The sequence below is a fragment of the Eucalyptus grandis genome, chromosome 2 (assembly GCF_016545825.1).
Source record: "Eucalyptus grandis isolate ANBG69807.140 chromosome 2, ASM1654582v1, whole genome shotgun sequence".
Taxonomy (NCBI): Eukaryota; Viridiplantae; Streptophyta; class Magnoliopsida; order Myrtales; family Myrtaceae; genus Eucalyptus; species Eucalyptus grandis.
Window position 1 is genome coordinate 7009081 of NC_052613.1, and position 18985 is coordinate 7028065.

At 38.5% G+C, this 18985-nt stretch overlaps 1 protein-coding gene and 1 pseudogene across 6 annotated transcripts; one reads left to right on the forward strand and one right to left on the reverse strand.

Annotated features, from left to right (window-relative positions):
- Positions 1-1897: 1897 nt before the first annotated feature.
- LOC104434349 lies at positions 1898-9072 on the forward strand (annotated as a pseudogene).
- LOC104420053 (SNF1-related protein kinase catalytic subunit alpha KIN10) lies at positions 7112-17547 on the reverse strand. 6 transcript variants are annotated; one of them, XM_039307267.1, is made up of 16 exons: positions 17336-17547; positions 16180-16335; positions 15904-15976; positions 15474-15672; positions 15189-15373; positions 14882-15064; positions 14653-14784; positions 14278-14463; positions 12833-12922; positions 12675-12755; positions 10760-10990; positions 10027-10164; positions 8952-9711; positions 8700-8797; positions 8397-8591; positions 7112-8194 (listed from the first exon to the last, which is right to left on the reverse strand). In XM_039307267.1, the coding sequence occupies exons 4-13, from the start codon at positions 15661-15663 to the stop codon at positions 9691-9693; spliced, it is 1437 nt and encodes a 478-aa protein (XP_039163201.1). In that variant the 5' UTR covers positions 15664-15672; positions 15904-15976; positions 16180-16335; positions 17336-17547; the 3' UTR covers positions 7112-8194; positions 8397-8591; positions 8700-8797; positions 8952-9690. The 6 variants fall into 6 exon arrangements, with proteins under 6 accessions (XP_039163201.1, XP_039163203.1, XP_039163202.1 ...); XM_039307269.1 differs by lacking the exon at positions 8397-8591; XM_039307268.1 differs by having other exon boundaries at positions 7112-8588.
- Between the last annotated feature and the right edge of the window lie 1438 nt (positions 17548-18985).

The window sequence follows — 18985 nt, forward strand, 5'->3', positions numbered from 1 at the left end:
TCAGAATCTGTATCATCAGAATCATCAATTGATTTTAATGCAATGGATTTCTTACCTTTTGGATCTTCATCTTCATTGATTCGTTCCACTTCATAAGACTGAAGAGTTCCAATCAGCTCGTCGACAGATAGTGGCATAATTCTTTACGTCTCTCTTATCGAAGTCTTTATGTGATTCCAATCCTTGGAGAGTCCACCTTGGTAGCTTGTTTACCTTCATGGGATCAGAAGTTGGTTGACCTTGATTTTCAAGACCATTCACAATATCTCGAAACGACTAAACATGTCGAGTTATAGATTCTCCTGGTTTCATTATGAAGGCTTCGTATTGACCGAGAAGAATGTTGATTCTTGTTTCCTTCACTCGTCTGTTCCTTCATAGGTGATATGCAATCTATCCCAAACTTCTTTTGATGTAACACAAGAAGATATTCTATTATATTCAGTTGGTGACAAAGCACAATATAAGGAGTAAATTGCTTTTGCATCGAGTGCTTGTCTCTTGATTATCTCTTCCCCGAGTCATTCCGCTGGTCTCATCGGTTTCTTTTCCTCTTTCGAGGCGATGCGGTGGTAGGAGTAATTCCTTTTTCTACAACATCCCATTCCGGAGGATCCTTTGATCGTAGGAAAGCTTTCATCTTGTTCTTCCGGATGTTGTAATCATTTCCATCAAAGTAGGGTGGTCTAGTATTGCTTTGCCCTTCCATCAGCCACGGTGCTAGCATACTAGCCATGGATCTTTTACTACGAAGTAAAACACTTCAAATAAAGTAAGTACACATGTGCTCGATACCAATTGATATTGCTAGTATGAGTACCTAGAGGGGGGTGAATAGGTATATAAAAGATTTTTCTTCAACAATTGCACAATACTAGACAATTGATGGATTTGAGACAAACGATAATCAAAGTAAGACTGAGAGAAGAGAAAATTGAACATGCGGTTTATAGTGGTTCGGCTTATATCAAGCCTACGTCCACTCTTCTTCACTGACAGCCTATTGGCTGGATTCCACTATGAACAAAAGAGAAGTTACTGGCACAGCTTTGCCTTGATTCCACAAAGTGTAGATGTTCTACCACACCTCCTCGGGATTTCTCACAAATATAGACTCTCTTTTGTATACAAATATTCGCTCAAAGGAATTGTCTAAATAAAACGGAGCTTCAGACTTTGGAATTCATCTATCGCGCACACCTTGAACAACTAAGACCGTCTTCCTTATATACTCCTTTATGCCATCATACCCGTTGGCACTTACCAAAGGAATTCCTCCAATCTACCCGTCGGACGGAATCAATTAGGAAGATTGTTCAAGCTATTAAAAGAACGTGTTGATAGCCCATCAATCATGTTCGCCCATACAATCAGGATCTCGGTTTCCATAAGTAGAACATTCCAATAATATTTAGGCAATCACCGGATCTTCAATTTACAAGTCAATTTTCGATCAATCAAAGGACTCCGTTATGTCTTCTCCAGCCACGAGATCTTCTCCAGTTGATAAGGTCAAATCCTTAACGAAACATCCAGTTCTGGATAACCTTTCTTCAACGGATTAGAGACTGTCAATGAGGATAGACTTTGAGTCTTGAGTCTAGCTGTCCGGAGGTCTTGACTTTAAATAGCAGAGCCCCGCAAGCCTTCGACTAGGCGATAGAAACGTTTTGTCAACTTCAAAACACTTCAAGAAGATTTCTCCAACAAAAGGGAAGGTAAAGATCGATCGATTCGATGGTAAGGACTTTGGTTTCTGAAAGATGTAAATCAAGAACCTCTATGTTTAGAGAGAAACCAAATTCTATGAAACAAGAAGAGTGAGAATTGTTAGATCAGCAAGCTTTGGGTTTGATTTGTCTCATATTAGTACGGAACATTGCTTTCAACATTGCCAATGAGGCGCAACGATGGTTTGATGGCAACGTTGTCCAACATGTATGAGAAGCCTTCTGCGTCAAACAAGGTATATTTGATGGATCATCTTTTCAATCTGAAGATGGACAAGGGTGCTTCCGCAACAAATGACATCAACGAATTCAACGTGATCACAACTCAATTGAGTTTAGCGGATATTAAATCCGATGACGCGGTAAAGGTTTTGATTTGATTATCTTCGCTACCTAAAAGTTAGAGTGCAACTGTGACTGCAATGAGCAGTTCATCTAGGAAAAAAAAAGTTGAAGCTCCAAGCAATGCAAGATTTAATTTTTAGCGAGGATATTCATAGAAGAGAATGTGGTGAATTTTCGGGTGCTACCTTAAATATTGAAGGCAGAGGGAAGCAATCAACAAAGGTGGAACCAATACTACGGTAGATCAAAATTCAGATGGAGAAGCAAATTAAGACCTTGTGGAGAAATAATTTGCTGGAATTGTGAAAAGAAAGGTCATCTACAACGATATTATAGAGCCTCAAAGAAGAAATTTTAGTATCAAGATTAAAATCGAGAGGCAGAAAAATCTATGAATGCAACTCTTGAAGAGACAAATGATAGTGATGCTTTAATTTTGGGCATTGACAGTTCAATTGAGTTTTAGATTCTTGATTTAGATGTGTTGTTTCGCTCTACTTCATGCAAAGAATTAATGCACAATTTTATTGCTGAAAAAATTAGAAAGGTTTATCTTGTCGATAATGGACCTTTAGATATTATAGGAAAGGGTAATGTTTACATAAAATCTACTAATGGATATCAATGGAAGTTGCATCCATAACTTAAGAAAAATATAATCTACAAGTCAATTAGACAACACGGGATACAAAACTATTTTTGAGGATGGCTTTTGGAAAATAGTTAAAGGTTCTTTAGTTGTAACCCAGAGAACATAGTCAAGATCACTCTACATAACTGAAAGCAATAGAGAAATCGCAATAGTTGTGGAGTTTGAAGCTAATTGCAAATTATGGCACTACAAGCTTAGGCAAATGAGCAAAAAGTGGATGAAGTTATTAGCATCTAAGGGAAAATTACCTAATTTGAAGTCCATAGATATTGGTCTATGTGAATATTAGTTCTAGGCAAGCACAAACGTGTCAATTTTTCGAAGATTGGAAAGAACCAAAGAAAGGAAAATTAGAGTTGATGCATACAGATGTGCAAGGATCAATTCTTGTGAATTCCCTTGGAGGCTCACGCTATTACGTCACATTTATTGATGACTCCACAAGAAATGTATGGATTTATTTTTTGAAAAATAAATATGACATGTTTGTTACTTTTAAGAGATGGAAAGCTGAAGTGGAAAATGAAACTAATCTGAAGATTAAATGTTTAAGGTCCAATAATGGTAGTGAGTATGATTACAAGGAGTTTGAGCAATTTTGTGCAAAGAACGGAATTAGAATGACAATAACTATTCTCAACGGATCACGGCAAAATGGAGTTTCTAAAAGGATGAATAGAAGTCTGAATGAGCATGCAAGAGGTATGAGGTTGTATACAGGATTACCCAAGACATTTAGGGCGAATGCAATTAACACTACAACATATATTATTAACAGAGAACCTTCAATTTCACTTAATTTTAAGCTACCAAAAGAATAATAGAGTTGAAAGAAGGTAAATCTCTCGCATCTGAAAGTTTTTTTTTATATGTCCACATAGATTCTGAAAATAAAGACAAGCTTGATGCAAAAGCTAAAAAAATGTATTTTCATTGGATATGGTTCTTATTATTTTGGTTATTGATTTTGAGATGAACAAAATAGGAAAATACTAAGAACCATTGATATTTCATTCAATGAAAACATATTGTATAAGGAAAAATTTGCGAGAAAATCTAGTGCAAAGAAGCAATCGGTGGAGAATAGATAGATTGAATTAGAGGAAGTTTCTAAAAGTGTTCTAGTTGGAATTCCCAAAACTGTTGCTTTCGACTCTGATCAAAAATCAGAACAAGAATTATGTACCCCTAAACCCACTTGAAGAAGATCTAATAGAACACCTATACTTATACAAAGCATCATCGCATTATTTGTTTTTGATTGACGCTGGCAAACCTGAAACTTTTTTGAAAGTAGCGCAGGTTGAAGATTTTGTCAAGTGGGAGTTAGCTGCAGGATGAGTTGGCTTCACTCGAGAAAAACAGAACTTGGGTGTTAACTCAATTATCATATGGGAAGAAAGCATTGCAAAATAAGTGGGTGTATCAAGTCAAAGGAGAACTTAATGGCAGCAAAAGGTACAAAGCAAGATTAATAGTAAAAGCGTTTTGGCAAAAGAAATGAATTGATTACACAGAGATCTTTCTCTCCAATTGTGAAATTGACTACTATCATATTAGTATTGAGTATTGTTGCCACTAAAAATTTACATACGAAGCAATTAGATGTTAAGACTACATTCCTCCATGGTAATTTAGAGAAGGATATTTATATGATACAACCAAAATTTTTTCACAAATTGAAGAAAAATATGTATGACTTGAAACAGGCTCCTAAATAGTGATATAAGAAATTTGACACATTTATGGAGACGCGAACCCTGGAGTGCCATAACTTGGCAGAAAGGGACATTAAATACCATAACTTACGAAAAATACACTTAAGTGCCAAAATCGAAATAAAATGAATCACTTGAGTGCCAATCCGGCCAAATTACATACGTGGCATTTTTTCAGCGAAGCGAGTTCAAAACAATGCCGTTTTGCACGCTGACGTGGCCAAATAATGCAAAAACAGCGTCATTTTGGGGTAACGTGGTAAAAAAAAAAAAAAGGAGAGGAGGTGGCTGAGGGTTGCGAGGGTCGGCCTTGGCCCGGCTAAGCGAGGGCCGCTGACCCTCGCTAGATCTGGGCAAGGGCCGCGAGCCCTCACCACTCGCCACCCCTAACGGGCGGCAGCCCTTGGCCCGGTCGGGCGAGGGCCACCGACCCTTGCCGAATCTAGGCAAAAGCTACAACCCTCACCCCGATCTGGGGCAAGGGCTCGCGAGCCCTCGTCGTCGGTTGGCCAAGGTCGCTGGCCCATAGCTAGGGCCCAACAACCTTGGCCGACCCTCCCCCCTTCGTCGCTAGCCATTCCCAGCTATAGGAGGGAAGCGGCGATAGCGGCGAGGCTCAGCCCTCGGCCACCTCCCCCTCCCCCTTTTAATTTTTTTTAATTTTTAATTTTAAAATTATTATTTTAAAATATTTTAACTAAATTTAATTTAATTAATTTTTATATTATTTTTTTACCACATCAACCCAAAACAGCGTTGTTTTGCACTTGCTTCATCGAAAATTGACACGTCGGCATTTTGGCTGAACTTTGGCCGGAGTGGCACTTAAATGATCCGTTTTTTCTTCAAATGTGGCACTTAAGTGTACATTTCATAAATTATGGCACTTAAGTGTCCCTTTATGCCAAGTTATGGCACTTGAAGTGTACTTCTGCCCACATTTATGTATGGTAACGAATTCACTAGAAGTGAAATTGATCACTACTGTTACATCAAGAAATTTGATAACTGCTATATTATTTTGTTGTTGTATTTGGTTGTTGTATGTAGATGATATGCTCATTGTAGGATCTAGCATGAGTCAGATGAAGGAGTTAGGAGCAGCAAATCAAATTCTTGAGATGAAGATCACACAGATGGATCCAAATGAACTCTAAAATTATCTCAAGAAAAGTACATTGAAAATGTGCTAAACAGATTTGAAGTTCAAAATGCAAAGCCTAGAAGTGCTCCCTTAGGAATGCACTTCAAGCTCTTGAAGAAACAATTACCAAAGACAAATAAAGAGCGGGAGTATATGGCTAAGGTGTCTTATGCATCAATTGTTGGCCGTTTAATGTACACTATGGTATGTACTTGACCAAATATAGTTCATGTAATGGGAGTTGTGAGTAGATACATGGCAAATCTAGGAGTAAAGTTTTGGAAAACCGTAAAGTGGTTATTAAGATACCTAAGATTATTAAGATACCTAAGAGGCATTTTAATATCTCATTATGTTTTATGAAAAATAGTGTAACTTTACAAGGCTTTATTGATATAGATCTCGATGGTGACTTGGATAATAGGAAGAGCACCTCGAGTTATGCTTTTATCTTAGGTGACTACAATCAGTTGGATATTTAGACTTCAAACACGTCTTGCTCATCCACTAATATAGAGTATGTTGTTATATCTGAAGCTGGTAAGGAGATGATTTGATTGAAAAAAATTATGAAGAGGATAAACAAGGAGTAAGATAATAGTGTTATTTTCAAGGACATCCAAAGTGCTATTTATCTTGCAAAAAATCTAATATGTCATTCAAGGACAAAACACGCTGAGTTAAAATATCATCAAATTTGTCAGTTGATAGATGATAGAACTTTGTCATTAAAGAAGATTCTTTGTGCAGAAAAATCCAACATATATGTTAATAAAGTTTGTCACCCCTGAGAAACTAAGGTTGTGCATTGGCTCAATTGGCCTCCATGGTAAGTGATGAAGGAGGCCACCGCACTAGGACAATTTGGGCTACAAAGATAAAGACTATCAAAGATTATTACTTTTTCTTCTTCTTCTTCTTCTTCTTTTTTAAGATCGGCCTCCAAAAAGGAGATTGATGGAGTTGTGGAGTCAGATAGAGAAAAATGATGTTCAAGCGCAGAAACAATTTATTTTAAGTAATCACATATCCTATAATGTTAAAGCGGACAATAAGGCTTTTATTGTGGCTAACATACATGTAATTTCCATATTAATTCTGTATACTCTAAGCTCCTACTATATATAAGGCAATACCTTTTATAATTGTAGTACTAAAACTTGTAACCCTAGAGCTTGTAACATTGATATTGATAGTGGGAGAATTGTCTAGTGTGGCACCGTGATTTTTCACTTTTCGTGATTTTGGGAAGAATTTTCCACGTAAAAAATTCTCTCTTGTTTTCTTCTCTTTTTTTTCTGTCTCTATATTTGTGTTCCTGACATGTTGAACTCACTGTATTCTCTATCTCAATTTAAATGCCTCCATGAGAAGAAAAGGGCAAGAAAGTTTCAACTTTATAGGTGAATTATTAAGTTGTTTGATGTTAATTGTGGCTATTGAGTGAACGGAAATTCTTGCATATTGCTTTGGAAATGTGCTCTTAAGGAAACGGCTCGTGTCAGAAGACTTCAGCGTGACGGACATTTCTAAATTGGTGTTCAAAGAGTGCCTCATCAGTGTTGATTCATCAGATACAGTGCTCCTCAAATTTACATCTGAAAAGTCATTTTCCTTCGTCAATGCCATTGAGTTTGTGTCGGCACCAGACTCGCTTATTTCTGATACTGCGGCTGCAGTTCTTCCACTCGATGAGTTCACCGGTTTTATTACTACGATGACAAAGTAATATACCGACTGAACGTTGGATTGCCTACTGTAAGTCCTTCTAACGATACACTATTCAGGACATGGCAGCCAGACAATGCATATATGACTTTCACAGAAGGAACTCAAAATGTCTCTGTACCTTTTGGCGTAATCAAGTATCCAAACCAAGGAGCCACAGCACATATTGCTCCATACTATGTCTATGCCACAGCAGACCAAATGGCAGATTCCAGGGTAAATCAGCAGAACTTCAATCTAACATGGAAGATGAGCGTTGATCCAAGTTTCTCATACATGATAAGGATGCATTTCTGTGATATTGCGAGCAAAAGCCTCGATCAACTGTACTTTGACGAGTACATCAATGGTTTGATGGTGCATCCGGTCTTGACCTGTCATCCCTTACGAGAGGCCTAGCGATACCTTACTACAAAGACTTTGCGCTTGATGCCTCGGCAATAAGAAATGGCTCCATCATGATTCAACTCGGTCCAGCAGCAACGGTCGACCCAAGCTCACCAAATGCGATCCTCAATGGGATTGAAATTCTTAAGATAAGCGACTCTGCCAGAAGCCTGGACAGTGATCTAGCAGCTGGTTCCTCCAAGGGGCCAGGACCTCAAACAAACAAGATGAAGATTTTCGCAGCCATTGCCCTTGCAACTGGAATAACAGCCATGTTCTTGCTTGCCAAGAGTTTTCTTCTTCTGAAGAAGAAGCATCAAACTTGGAATCATGGGAAGAGCTTCTCATTATGGTTCTCCCCTCTCAATAATAGCAAGGCTCATCTCTTGTCCAGTAGAACCAGCTACAGATCAAGCTTCCTCAGCTCCAGCAAGAGCAAGAGCAGTTTCCCAAGCTTTTTACCAAGTGCCGGTTTTGGCCAGTCATTCACCTTCAAAGAATTACAGGAAGCAATGCAAAATTTTGATGAGAAGGCAGTCAGTGAAGCTGGTGGGTTTGGCAAAGTCTACCTTGGAGGTTTGGAAGATGGAAAAAAAAAAGTTGCAATCAAGCGTGGAAACACTTCATCACAGCAAGGCATCAACAAGTTCCAAACCGAGATACAGAAGCCCCCCAGGGTCTGGCACCGTCACCTCGTTTGACTCATTGGATATTGTGACGAGAACTCGGAAATGATTCTTGTGTATGAATACATGGCAAACGGACCCTTCCGGAACCACCTTTATGGTTCGAGCCTTCCCCCACTTTCATGGAAACAGAGGCTCGAGATCTGAATTGGGGCAGGCCAGGGCATCGTACAACGTGTTGTGAAGACAACAAATATTCTTCTGGACGAGAATTTTGTAGCCAAAGTTTCAGATTTCGGGTTATCTAAAGCAGCACCTAATTTGGATCAAACCCATGTGAGCACAGCAGTGAAGGGTTGTTTTGGTTACCTTGATCCCGAGTACTTTATGCGACAGCAACTCTCTGACAATATGATGTCTGCTCTTTTGGAGTAGTGCTTTGCTATGTGCAAGACCAGCCATAAATCCTGCATTAACAAGAGAGCAGGTCAGCTTGGCTGCATGGGCAATGCAGTGGCACAGAAAGGGGATGCTTGAGAAAATAATCGATCCTCACATCGCGGGAAAATATTTCCCTCAAGCACTTAAGAAGTACACGGAAGTTGCAGAGAAAAGTCTCACAGAATATGGTGTTGATAGGCCTGCAATGAGTGATGTTTTGTGGAACCTCGAGTCAGCATTGCAGCTTGAAGAGGCCTCCGCCTCCTCTGGTTGTGATCCCCCAGAAGGACTGCAAGTCTGAGAAGCCCAGAATACAAGAGATGCTGCTTCTTCTACTAATCAGCTTTGAATAGTTTTAAGGTTCATTCTAAGTGTACGTTTTGCCATGGAGAACTTGATCCGCTCAGAAACTTTCTATTGGTAATCTGATTCTCGCTCCTCCCTTTCCATGATTCTAGAATTCATAGATGCTATAGTGCTTCATTTTCCCTGTATTCCTTCTAGTAAATAGCCAGAAACTTGGAGATAATGTTCTCTATGATCATTGCTTCAATGTCTTTTCACCACTGATTCAACGATTAATGATCAAGCCATGGCCCCTGTTGTGTATCCTTCGTTATTAAGTAAGGGCTAAAGATTCCGTGACCTTGTCCTGACTGAATTTGTTTTTCAAAGATCGTTTGAGCAAGCTCAACCTGTTTCTGTTTGTCGGAATTTTTGGATAGTTCTAGAGCAATTATTTTATGTCTAATGTTCTCCCTTTCATCAGCAATAAGTTCATCTTACAGTAGACATAGTATCGGAATATTTTATATGGTACACAAGCAGAAAAGGAAGAATCATAAAATTTGGCATGGTCCGTCTCCCTTTCAGTAATCACCAATTGCCAGCACATCTCTAGATTTCTGGCACAACTCTCTTACCATGAGTAGACAAGATTCTGTTGCAAAAGAAATCATCAATGAAAGAAACAGTTTTGGGCTATTAAAAGCAATTGGGATAAAGCAGAAAATGTAAAATGAAAGTGATAATTCATCACAATTCCTTTCTCTGTCAATCAATTAAATTATCAATAAGAATTTCCCCCAACAAGCTGATCAATCTTTTGCAAAAGGGAAAAAAAAAAAGAGAACAGAAACAAGCAGATCAATTAATTAGAAAGGAAAGTCACAATGGAATCCTTGATCATCAGAAGGAGAATATGTATTGCTGATAGCAAGAGTTCTGGTTGATAGTTTTACAGTGTTCAGATTACCTCTCTTCTAGTAATTATTGCCACTCTAGAATAACTGCAGCCGAGCAAGAAACTGGCACAAAGATCAATAATAAGTATTTGGAGACCTGTAAGTCTCAGGAGGTCCAGCAGGTAATTCTCTTCACAAGTTTTATACAGCTGCATGATACCAAGCAAGTAAATTTTAATGTCAACCAGATAACAGAGTCAACACAGATAGCCAATTCATCGTCCAAAGATAGAAGCATGATAGCAGATAAAGAATGACATACATAATTCTCTTCAATCCCGTTTGATTTATACCCCTAAACAAAATTATCTGTAGTTAAGATAAGCTATGACTGCATATGCTCAACACCAACATCCAGCCCACTGCAACTGAAAATCATATTTGCTAACCGCAGACGTTTAGATGAGAAGGTGGCACACTCACAGAATTTAATGAGCCATGGGAGCAGAGATCCTATATTTGAATTCTATAGATCCTGATTTTCCTTCTTACTTAAGACCTAGATTCACATTTTGAGCTTAGAGAAAACTGCCCATCCAAATGCTAGAGGAAGAGTTAAGTGCGCCTAGAAATAATGCCACATTATTATCCCCTATCTTGAACTTTTAGAAACATAACTGCAATTCAAAAGTCTACTTAATAAACTTTGGACAATACCAGGATGGCTTTAGAACGGCAATCCATGTGCAAAGTTGGGAAGGAAAAGGAGAAGATATAAAGAAACCATTGAGAGGGCTGAAGTACCTCCAATTCAAACTTGACAGTGTTCTGAGACACTTGATTGGTCTGGATTGTTGCAGGTTCATTGCCTAAACGGAGGCCATCATGCTGACAACTTTTAGTAAGGTCTTGAACTTGACCACCGCGAGACCACATGGACTTGACGTTGTAATGTCTGATCTTTTTCCAGCAGACATTTAGCTGACATAGTGCATTCAGAATTCCTACCATAATCTGATGAGGCTGCAGTCCAAACTGAAAATCAGACCAATAACCATGGTTAGACTGAGGAATAATTGCATAAATATAACGACCACAAGGTTGAAAAGACTCCTGTCGATATCATGGGATCTATTTTATGAGTATAAAGCCTGTAACTTAATTGCATATGAGCTCCCCTGTTGATATCACACCTTGCTCATTGCATTGCACAAATTTCAACCTGATAACTCTAGTTAGCTAGTTTAATATATATCCGTAAAACACAAAACTAAATGCAGGCCTGGGGTTATCTGGGTTCAACTAGTATGCAACTGAATTATCAAGATGGTCTACAACTTGTGACCAGTAATTCCTTCTACTTCTCATCAGATAAAACTTAATGTTGCAATTCAAAGGGTTAGGTTCAGTAAAAAGAATGAGCTTGTTGCCACTCGTTCACGGCATATCTTGCGTATATTGCAAACACTGCAAAATAATCAATCAAAATTCCAGGCAAACAGCATGCTGAGGCTCAGACATCCAAAAGGTTTCTTGATTTAGCAGCTCGATTTATGCTATGAAGGTCTCAAACTATTTTCACATTAGCAAATAATCAGATTTCTCATTGAATATTAATCCATTAGATAATTGGAAACTTTGTTGCTGCTTGCGTTAGCTTTTACATTACATGTGGAGGAACCAAGAATGTACACATACAAGTCAGACATCACAACAAATTCACTACATTGTTTTACTAGCAGAATAAAGATACTGTTCAACAATTCACAAAAGGCAATCATACAAACCTAAAATCCGAGACCCTATCTTCCCACACTTGGTGACTGAGTAGTCTGATGTTCTATAAGCTGCTTGTCAACAGATACTGAAAACCCACCACTGGGAACAGCAGATGAACTAGGTCCCTGGAAAATAGCAGACAAAATTCCAGATGAAAACCCAACCCGCATCGTTGGGATAATTATAAATTATTTCAAGAATTGATAGACTGGAACGTATACTCATTTTTAGAACTTATAATCCTTGAACAAACTGAAACATTTTAAAGACTTGATGTATCCATGATCCCAATGCCTATACAATTTACCTATTTAAAAAAGATTTTGTTGGTGAGCTCCCTTAGGTACTTGTTGTGTAGCCAAATGAGAAAAATCTTGCAGTTTTCAAGATATTTAATTCTCTAGCAATGCATGTAATCAGTTCTTTGAAACTTAAAATTTCCTCATTAAGTATGCCTAAAGCACTTGTAACACAAGCTATATGCGTATCATCAGCTAAGTTCCTGCTATCACCCGATAAATTGTGGTCAAGAATTTGGTTTACATAGAAATGGTGATCTAATTCTTTAAACAGAATGGAAGAGTTGCAAGCTCTGTGCTCAACAAGATGCTTATTAAATCATCTGTTAGGGTTCAACCCATGGTTTCCCCTAGACAGAAATAATGCGCCAATCTATTAGTATCTTAACCATGTTCCCACCCGTCAGGATTATTACCTTACAAATTAAGAGGCTTTAGAAACTTTCGCAACCATTAATCTAAAATTATGAGGGATATACCAGATACCTCTTTTAAAGCAAAAACATATCAAGAAACAGGAGAACAATGCTGAAGGGCTTCAGAGCTGTGAAAGCCATTGCTCTTCAGATGCATGTATGACATGTGACTTACAACAAAACTAATAAAATGTACATAGTTGGGGGGAAAAATGCTATACAAACCGCATTATTATCAAGCTCTGCACCGTAAACGCTAGTACCGGATACATTGTTGTCCAGCAGCAAGTAATATGACACTGTAGCCTGAAATAATTCAAAGAAGAAAGTTATTATGGGAATCTGATGAACAGAGACCAAAATTCGATCAGATGGGAGAGCACATCATCTTGTATCCCGTTTTGAAGAGACTGAACCAAGTGGTCCCTGTTAAATCCCAATGCAACCGTACGCTCAAGTATTTCTTCATCAACCTGCATTAGTATGGAAGAAGGGATCAGGAATACCAAGCCACGAACTGGATCAGGAACATCCATCCATTCTGAATGCAATTTTTTACACTTAAGTCTGAAACTGTCGTATTTATAAGCCTATCTGGAGACAGTGATTGAGGCTATCACTATTGAGATTTGCAATTACACTACAACTGGAAGATCAATTGAAACTGATGATCTGTCAATGAGATTTACTAGCATTTGGTGATAACCAGAAAACTGAGTACTTTTCTCCCTCAACACCCAATCTCTGCTCCCTGCCCTCTGCCCATCCCATTCCTTTCCTCTTACTAAGTTATGTAGAAGTCCAGATCCTCTAGGCTTTGGCCACATAATTCAAAAGTCTTTGTAAAAGAATTATTAGGAAGTCCAATCCAAAAGCTTAGGCTATTAGATGGAGAGAGATGTTAGAAAAGTCCAATCAAAAGTTTAAGCTATTAGGCAGGAAAATTTACTTGTATTTAAAGGCTATTGAAATCCCATAGATGAGCAATATGTGATAACTTTAACATAGATCATATATGGTAAAGGGATATCTAACTATTTTGAAGGGCCATTACCCCAAAGGTACAAACAGGAGTCCAAGACGCCAAGCATGACAGCTCCTCTCTAGTCATCTCTAATTAACTCATTTTTCTTATCTGGCTATCTTTTGACAACAGGCCAGTGCCTCATCTCCTACTGGAAGCAGATTGAAAAGTAGCATGCTTCTTCTGTTGTCAGTAGGAGACGAAAACTATATACAATCCAATTATTCTTTTTCTACTACTCGTCATTACCTTACATCCATATTATCAATCATCTAAGTTTCCTACAGCCTACTCGCATTACCTTACACCCATTATCATTCATCTAAGTTTCCTAAAGGGGATATTTTTAGGGCATCATCTATCAGACCCGCTGATCTCTTTTCGTTTTTCATCTGCATATCTCAGCTTCGAAAAAACATAAAGCTTGCTGAAGTTTCAGATTATATTTGAAAACACCCTCTGGGGAAATGACCCAAAGGGCACGACTAGAGTATACAGATGAAAATGATATAAATATTAATTTTCGGGAGGCTAATTACCACCAAACAACCTTGCCATGAGTGGGACTTACAAGGCATATACTATTTGGATCTGATAAATGACATGACAAGAAAAAATTTATTACCAGTTGGACACTTCTTATAAAACTCAGGGATTTAACATTTCAATAAATTTCAAGCACAAAAACAAGGTACAACTGTTTCATTCCAATATTTTGCACCGAAATATAGGAAGTGAACCAAGTTAAAGATTCAAAATGGAGGAAAGACCACTTTGGAAAGCCACTATTCAACTGAGACATACCTTCTCCGTTTGATGTTCAATAATTGGCAAAGCAGCAGCCAGATAATTAGGAAGATTTTCCAAGAACCAAGGATGTTGACGAATTTCAGGAATGGTCAGCCGCCTTAAAGGGTCAACAACAATCATCCTCGCAATCAAATCCCTTGATCCAGTTGTTAAATGACTTGGAAGAGTATAAACTCCACTCTGAAAGAATCACTGTCAGCTAAAATATCATGAGTGTGAAAACTTCAGTAAAAGATCATGTCAACTTATTGAACTAAAGCACTACGTAACCTGGTGAACATGAGTCCACAACAATCCCCTTTATGTGGAATCGAATTAAAATAAGTATAGTCCCAGTGTACGAGCGGATTAAAATATAATCACCGATACCTTTATTTTATTATAGAGGTTAGGTATGCTTTCATCATCAAAAGGCAGAGTGCCACAAAGAACTACATATAAGACGACACCGCAACTCCAGATGTCAACCTCTGGCCCTGAATAAAGTTTACCAGAAAGAACCTGCACATGAGAATCTGTTCAGCTGAAACGTGGCCCTTTTGGCATGCTAAAACCCTTGGAATGATAACAGAATCCACTCAGAAGAGTTAGAACGCACCTCTGGAGCAGCATAATTTGTACTACCACAACTTGTTTTTAGAAGACAGCCATCGCGCATAATATTACTCAAGCCAAAATCAATAATTTTCACATTGCCATTAGAATCCAACAACAGATTCTCAGGCTTAAGGTCTCGATGAACCACCCTACAATTGTGACAGTACTCTAAACCTGAAATGATCTGTTTCCAGAAAGATCAGAACAGATATATTAACGACTTATTGGGAGGCAAAAGCACATTCCTATATAAAAAGATTGAAAGGCTGATGCATGCATAGATAGATGCAACTGACTGGTATTGCTACCTGCTGAAAAAATTTCCGTGCTTCATCCTCTCTGATCCTTCTATTCTCGACAATATAATCAAACAACTCCCCACGTTCTGCGTACTCCATGACAACATACACATTAGCCATGCTCTCTATAGTCTCATATAGCCTGATAATATGAGGATGCTTCAGTAGTTTGCCAATCTTAATCTCCCGACTCACTGTAATAAATCCCTTTACATTAGTATCACTTCAACCCTCCAAAACAATTAAGCATCTCCACAAGTGAAGAAGAGAGCATGGCTGCCGATAGAAACATACCTTTCTCCTCCATGCACTTTTCCCTCATTTTTTTACGGTTAAGAATCTTAATGGCCACTTTGGTACCAGTTAGTCTATGCGTTGCAACTTTCACTTTGCCAAATGCACCGTGGCCAATATTTCTTATTAGCCTATAATTCATCAGGGATGGGTCCTCACTAGACCTTGTTCGCCGAGAGGGTTCTTCCATTGTCTTGTCCTGAGAAGTGGGGAAAGAAAGAGATAATTCTTCATAGGAAATATTGGTAAAACCATAATTTAGTTAATAATATTTCTTAAACCAAAAGACAAGATACTCAACACAAAATTGCATCATTCAGCTGTAACTAAGCAGTTGCTAGATCATCTTCTTCTGCTACATTTATTTGGCGAAGAGAAAAATAAAATAAAGAATTAGACAATCAAAAGTACAGCAGGACTGGATACCTACTTGTAATTCAGACGTATTTGACAATCAATCAACAAATCTTCAACCAAAGGGAGTTTGGATGCTGAAACTTTTCCTGTTTAATAAAGTGGAAAGGAGATGTATCAGAGTAAAAATTCCATATGTGTACAAAGAGAGATACGTTATTATAAAGGCATGCCAACTATGCGTGCTACCTACAAAATAGCACATGCATACACAAAAACAAGGGAGTTGGTATTTAGAAAATGAAAACTGATGTGAAACTGAAACTCTTCCAAGCACAGTTGGAATAATCACCTTATAATGATACAGAAAGACTTCATTACTTTAGATTACCCTTCTAGTTCATTATTCACCAGTGAATCAAACTATAATTGAAGATCTGCCCTGAAATACTCGAAGGAAAGCCTTTGACCATCTTGAATTTGTGACCGTATCCAAGAACATCTTAGCCTAAAGATCATGACCAAACAGAAGATACACTGAGCACAAGATATCATTGAGCCAACAACTTGACATAAATCAAGTAGAACTACATAGAACAGAGGCAATAAAAAGAACGGCATACTTTATTTCGAAATATGAATTCACCAGTCACCACCAACAAAGGAGTATGGAATTCTGTTGCTCTCTAAGAGTAAAGATTTCATGTCTTTATGGAAAATATGACGCAAGCAATTCGACCAAACAACAGAGCCTGCCTGGCTCACTGTTAGAAGAAGCCACAAGAAAGCTAACAGTATGACAATTAAAATAGCACGGTACATTTCTCTTATATCTTCAACTCTTCAATTAGTATACACCAAATAAATCTCTACATGTCTTAACATATAAACCGCTGCTTCTTCCACCTAATTCTCGAGCCATTTTGAATAGACTGTGCCCGTCCAAGCAGCAGCAGATTCTCAATTTTGCAAGGTATTCATTACGCTCCCTCATTTTCAACATCTGGGCATCATCTGTTTCTAAAGCTGACAAGCGATTATATATCACTAACTAAGCAAAATTCCAACTTCTTTCTTCGAAAGACAATAAGCAACAAACCGTCCATTTCTCAAGCTCATTGGTCTCCATAAAAGAACTCGGAGACGCCCATCAACCACTTACCAAGCGACACAAGAAAAAAAAATGGTAATCTTGGGTGAAAAAAAGAATCATCACCCTACAACCTGAACAAACAAACAAACTGCAAACCGCAAACCCCAAACCATTAAGCAAGAAAGACATATCAATACCACATCATGAGCCGCGACCGCATGCCGACGTGCAAAAATGAAATTTTGACGTATCATGCACATGTATATGCGCAAGGCCGCATGCAAGAAGGCAACTTCGCATTCTCACGTCAACAGTATCCGATATTTCTCACTTCCCACACTACCCCTTCTCTTTCTAGTAGAATTCCGAAAGCCAAAAAAGAAAAGAAGAAGAAGAAGAAGAAGACTGGTCATACAACGATACCGAAGCTTCCAGCAAGTCCGCAGACGCGGTAGGAAAAGAGAATCGCGAACTTGCAGAGCCAGTAAGCGCAGCAAACCAGGGAGAACTAGACGCGACGATGAACCTTTATAGAGAGGAGGAGAAGGAAAACACGGAACCATGCATCCACGACGGCTCCGGACACGCTCGGTACGCGGACACGGGGAGCCGGCGGGTGGCGACGAGAAGCATGCACCGGAACGGAGACGCGGACCCGCCGCGACACGGAGGTCCTCCGCCGCGGACGGTGGAGCGGGCGGCGGTGGCCGGCGGTCGAGAATCACGATGGGAGGCGGCGTCGATTGACTTCGACGTCGCGTGGCAAACAAGGAGGAGGGAATCCGGCATTGAAGGTATTTAAAAGAAAGGTTTTTTTCCGGGCGGATATAATGAATGGTTTTATGTCAACATCGTATCGATGTGGCCCGGGACCCCAAAAAAAAAAAAAAAGGAGGTTGACATTAATAATCTCGAAATTTTGCCCTAATTTGATCTATAAATTTTTAATTAATTTTTTACTTAACGTGCAATGTTGTATCTAAATTTTCAATTTGGTTAATGTAATCCGTGAAATTTTATTACATATTCTCAATCCATGAACTATATGAAATTATTCAACGTAATCCTTCTATAATTATTTAAGATCATATATTATATTGAACGTTTTTATATAATTTAAAGGCTGTATTGGATATTTACAAAAAGTTCATAAACTATATTAAATAAAATAAAAATTTATGAATCATATAATTTAGAGATTATATTGAATAAATTAAAAAATTTAGCGGTTAAATTGTAAATCGGGATTCCACTTTTTTTTTTAGGGTGCAATAATGGATCCTCATTATTGGTAACACGACATGGAAAAGTTCGCCGGCTTCGTTCATTTTCGTTGGGACAATTTAGAAAAGGTTTTCCGGGCGGAGATAATGAATGGTTTTATGTCTACATCGTATCGATGTGGCCCTGACCAGAAAAATTAAAATTAAAATTAAAATTGAAATTGAAATTAAAATTAAAAAAAATGGAAGCGGCCGGCTTGTGTCTGACGCACTGGTGGGGCCCGTAATCTCGTCTGCTTCGAATTGCTTCTGCTGTCGGAACGACAGGTCGTCTTTCCGGGCCCCCCGAAAATCGGGTCGGGCTGTCCGAACGTGTTTTCGGGCGATGGTTTTGGGCTCGGGCAATTAGGCCCATTAACGGTTTTTGTGAAATTTGATGACGATGGTAATTGCGGCCCGATCGCAGATGGGTTGGTTCGCTCTTTGAGTCCAGGCCCAACCAAAGCCCAATGCATTGCGGCAAGTGACAACCCTAAGAGATAATTTTCTTTCTTTCCTCCTCTCTTCACAATGTCAACTAAGGTAAACGACACAAATAATCTCTGAATTTTGACTTAATGAGTAATGCGGTCTCTGAATTTTAAATTTTCTTAGTGTGCTCCTTGAACTATAAGCTCAATGTATAATACTATCTTTAAATTTTTTATTTGTTTAACATGGTCACTAAACTTTGGTACATGTTTAGTCCTTAAACTATATGAAGATGTTCAATTTTATCCCTAAACTTAAATTTATGGAATTATTATATTGAACATTTGCATACAATTCAAGAACTAAATTGA